The 4,481-nt window shown below is 36.6% G+C and overlaps 1 protein-coding gene across 1 annotated transcript in view; it reads right to left on the bottom strand.

Annotated features, from left to right (window-relative positions):
• Positions 1–4,481, bottom strand: part of ABCD3 (ATP binding cassette subfamily D member 3) — an 84,197-nt gene that overhangs the window by 16,850 nt on the left and 62,866 nt on the right. The window contains exons 11-15 of the mRNA XM_003784141.3: positions 2,832–2,901; positions 2,644–2,741; positions 2,450–2,541; positions 368–459; positions 211–283 (exon numbers count right to left, since the gene is read on the bottom strand). Of these exons, the coding sequence (XP_003784189.1) occupies positions 211–283; positions 368–459; positions 2,450–2,541; positions 2,644–2,741; positions 2,832–2,901 (425 nt within the window). The remainder of the gene's footprint in view (positions 1–210; positions 284–367; positions 460–2,449; positions 2,542–2,643; positions 2,742–2,831; positions 2,902–4,481) is intronic.

A 4,481-nucleotide genomic window follows, 5' to 3' on the forward strand; every position in this document is an offset into this window, starting at 1 on the left:
CCAGTTGATGGAAGTATTTCAGATTGCATGTGAAAACCCCACACTGTACCCCAGAAGTGCATTAATGTACATAGTTACCGTTCAATAAAAAAAAAAAAAAAAAAAGGGAAGGGAAATCTTAAACACTAAACAGTTGTAAGCTGAAAGAGAAAGGCTACTATGAAATCTGACAAAGGTTTACAGTACTAAGGAAACTTTTCCTGTACGTACTTTATAATGTTATCTGCATTGATGATTTCTCCAGCGCCAGGTATCAAGGGAATGACTTGTACTCCTTCAATACCTTAAATAGGAAATATTAAAGCATCACATTATATCAGGAAACACTTAAACTGTGACCTCAAACTGTGGTAAACTTCATATTTACCCCTTTCTTGTTGCGAGACCATTGTGCGTTCATATTTGCCATGATTTAAATCCTTTAGTACTTGTGTTAATTCTGTAATCCGAGCAGTAAAGCTAAAATTGTTTAAAAAAGGAAACCACAATCAAAATTCCAGAATATTATATCTTTTATACAAACTTAAAGTTTAACTAAAGTTCTTAAAATTAGTATAAATCAAATTTATACAACTTGGTATAAATTAAACCTAAAAGAAGTCTCATCAACATTAGGTTTTAATGACAGTACATGTTTTGTTTCATGGGGAGAAGGGAAGAGGTTTCATAGGATCCCAACACAACATACTCCATCAATAAACAAGCCAAGGCAGTTGTTTGCTACTCAACTTTTATGAAGTTTCTTGAGGGTGCTACAAAAGGACTACCACTCGTACATTCCTTAGACCCCAGAACTATGGACCCTGAGTTCTTGCTGGAGAGACCTATAAAACCTTCTATAAAGGTGAGCTTTCTATCTGAGGAAGGCATTTATTATATGTATGCCAAATGAACGCTGCCTTCCTGCAAACAGGAGAATTTGGAAGATTCCCTCTTTCTTACTCTGACAAGGAAAAAAGATGGAAGAGTTCTTTTTTTTTTCCTTTTCTTTCTTTTTTCACGTATGCCAAATGAATGCTGCCTTCCTGCAAACCGGGGAGAATTTGGAAGATTCCCTCTTTCTTACTCTGAAGAGGAAAAAAGATGGAAGAGTTCTTCTTTTTTTTCCTTTTCTTTTTGGAGACAGAATCTCAATTTGTCGCCCCAGGTACAGTGCAACCACATCGTCGTAGCTCACTGAAACCTCAAATTCTTGGGCTCAAGTGATGCTCCCGCCTCAGCCTCCTGAGTAGCCAAGACTACTGGTGAGCACTATGAAGCCTGGCTAATTTCTCTGTTTTTAGTAGAGACAGGGTCTTGCTCTTGCTCAGGCTGGAAGGGTTCTAAATAGATGGAAATCACTGTGGCAATAGAGAGAAATCAAAACTGATAAGACGCTAGGCAGTAAAAAGAGAAAAGTGTTCTGTATCAAAGAACAAAACCGGATTTTTTCTGTGAATAATAGGCATAAACTGTCTAAAAAAAACTCTGGGAGGTAATGGCTTTGTTTACAGTCTGGATTGTTTCATAGGTGCACAGCTTATCCCCATATTCACCCAACTGTATACATTAAAGGTGCACAGCTCTTTATAAAGGGGTTTAAAGAAAGAATGAAAAATGCAAGCAGCCCATCAACCAAAGAACCCACCAACCAACCTCTGAAAGGAACAGAAGCACCTTATATGCCTTGAACTATAAAGCCACAAGAAAAATTATCAACAAGTAGGAAAAATGTTAGCTTTCAAGAGAAAGATCCTCATGGTGGTTAAGAACTTCTATCTTGCCATGAAGACCTTAACTGCCACAGGAGGAAAAGGGGGAGAAAAAAGAGAAAGAAATACGAAGATGGATCACAGCCCTAGGAAAGATCTTAAGTCCCAAATTTCTTCAGGTAACTTAAAAGTGATGGCTCTTTTTACATTACCTTGTTCTTTAAACCACACTGTACCCTTTCTACTAAGATTTGAAATACTGAAATATTTAATTCCACTATATGGTCTAAGAATAATTTTACTCCTAACAGTATGACCATATTTACACCTGTATCTATAGTTAACCCTAAGTTAACGTCTCTCATCTTTTTCCATTAAAATCAACTTCATCTCTGCTCATCTGCTTTGCTAGGTTGCTAGTATCTAAACATCTTCAAAAAAAAAAAAAAAGTATGGTGGTGGACAAAAAAGTGAGGAAATTCTATTCATTGACTTAATTTTCCATGAATTAAGTAAGAAAAGACTGCCACGATTCAGCATTTCCTGGCTTAACAAATACCAATATACACAGAGCAAACAGCGTGAGAATCCCTAGTCTAGCATAAGATATAAAACAGTTAGCTTCAGGAAGTATGAAAGGTTCACGGTCAGAGAAAAATCTTCCTTAATCTTCTATCCCAACCAGATGAGCACAATCAGTAAGGATAACATATTATTTTAAATTATTTTCTGGAACTGCTTGTTATTACCAATCTTACCCGGCCAATCTAGTCATTTCACGCCCAGCCAAAACTATTCGACCCAAAGCTTGAGACATGCGCAAAAGCATTCTTCCACTTTGATAGTAATCCTTAAAAAAAGAAATAAATGTTAGTCTGCACTTACACTTGTAAAATTATAAACTAGGCTTTATGTTTATTTTTAAATTTTCATTGTATTATTAGTTTTTTACCTCCAGAAGTTCTGAATGCGTACTCTTGAGATGTCGAGGGTGAGATAAATCTAAGAAAGGACGACTGACAACTAGGTAACCAACTACGGTGGCAAGGTCTAAAACGAAACAGTCAAGATTTAAAATATCAGTAATGCTTCACTTTTCCCACAAATTTTATCACACGCTATTTTTTAAGTCATACTTACATTTGGCAATTATACTATCAATGAATCCCATAGAGAACCGAAACAAAATGAAATTATGCAGGTGTTCAACCTGGTAGAAAATAAAAACAAAATATATCAGTGTTTTTCTGTTTCAAGAAAAAGAATCTACCATGAGGATAAAACAAACTATATAAAGCATTTATTCAAAAAATATTTACTGAGTGCCTAAGATTTCTGATTATACTATATATCATACTTCACTGAGCACAAAGCTAATTGCAGAGCAGATGCCAAAGACTTCAAGAAAACAATTTTTATGCAAACACAATGTAAATTACATAAACAACTTTAACAAGGTTGTTTCTCTTGTGTGTAATAAAATACAATGCTACTGTGTTCACAATACTGTCAGGGACACGTATTCCCAAAAGGATCAGCAACCAAAGCAAATGCATCGGGGGATGAGCCAATTTGGGCAAAACACTAGCCATCCAGACCGACATTCAATGTTTTGCTTTTGGTGGAGACACGTCTATAAAAATTACACTATACCCCATCTGAACCAAGTGCTAATGTGAATCAAAGCCATACAGCCCAACTCCATGAGCATACGTTATCTCAAAATCACAAGCCCCAAATGTTTTTTTATTCTAGAGTTTTAGTGTTCTCAAATTGTCCATCTATCCGATTATTCAGGGTCCTGTAAGATCTGGCATCAGGCTCTATTTTCAAGTTCATCTGCTGCTGCTTCGCCCCTTCTTAGTGAGCTCTCAAACAGGCCCTGGTCTTTCCTTCTGTCTTTCCTCTTGCTGTTTCCTCTGCCAGGAATACTTTCTTCCTAGATATTTACATTTTACAACTAGTTCCTCTACTTCATGTGGGTTTCTAACTAATGGACTAAATGTCACCTCCTTAAGAAAGACCTCCTTAGCCATTTTGGATAAAACAACAAGATAACACCATCATTTCTACCCCTTTATTCTGCTTCATTTTTGGTCACAGAATTTACTGCTACCTGAAATTATATATAACATACAGTTGTGTACATATTTACTCTCTCCTCTACTAAAATGTGGGCTTCCAGAGTACAAAGTAGCTGACAACCTGCAACTAGACCCAGGCCTGGAACATTTGCTCCATGACTATCATGCATCAGACACTGTGCTCAAGCTGAGGATCAAACAAGGACTGTAACAGTAAGGTCCCTGAGCTTACTGTTAGAATTTACATTCTGATGAAAGAGATAAATAGTAAACAAACAAGGTAATTACAGAAAGCAATACAGCAGTTCCTCCCTATCCGAGGAGAACTGGTTCCAGGATCTCCCTCACATCCAAATGCACAGATGCTGACGTAAAGTCTCTGATATAAAATTGTGTAGTATTTGCATATAACCTATGTACATCTCTTCTGTACTATAAGTCATCTCTAGATTACTTATAACACCTAACACAATGTAAATGTTATATAAGTTGTTATACTAATAGTTGCATTACTTAGGGGAAAATGACAAGAAAAAAGTCTGTACATGTTAAGTACAGACACAATTTTTTTCCCCAAGTATTTTCTTCTTTTCTTTTTTTGAGACAGAGTCTTACTACGTTGCCGTTGGTAGAGTGCTGTGGCGTCACAGCTCACAGCAACCTCCAACTCTTGGGCTTAAGTGATTCTCTTGCCTCAGTCTTCCAA

This window comes from Otolemur garnettii, unplaced genomic scaffold (assembly GCF_000181295.1).
Source record: "Otolemur garnettii isolate 467f Iridium unplaced genomic scaffold, OtoGar3 scaffold00010, whole genome shotgun sequence".
NCBI lineage: Eukaryota > Metazoa > Chordata > Mammalia > Primates > Galagidae > Otolemur > Otolemur garnettii.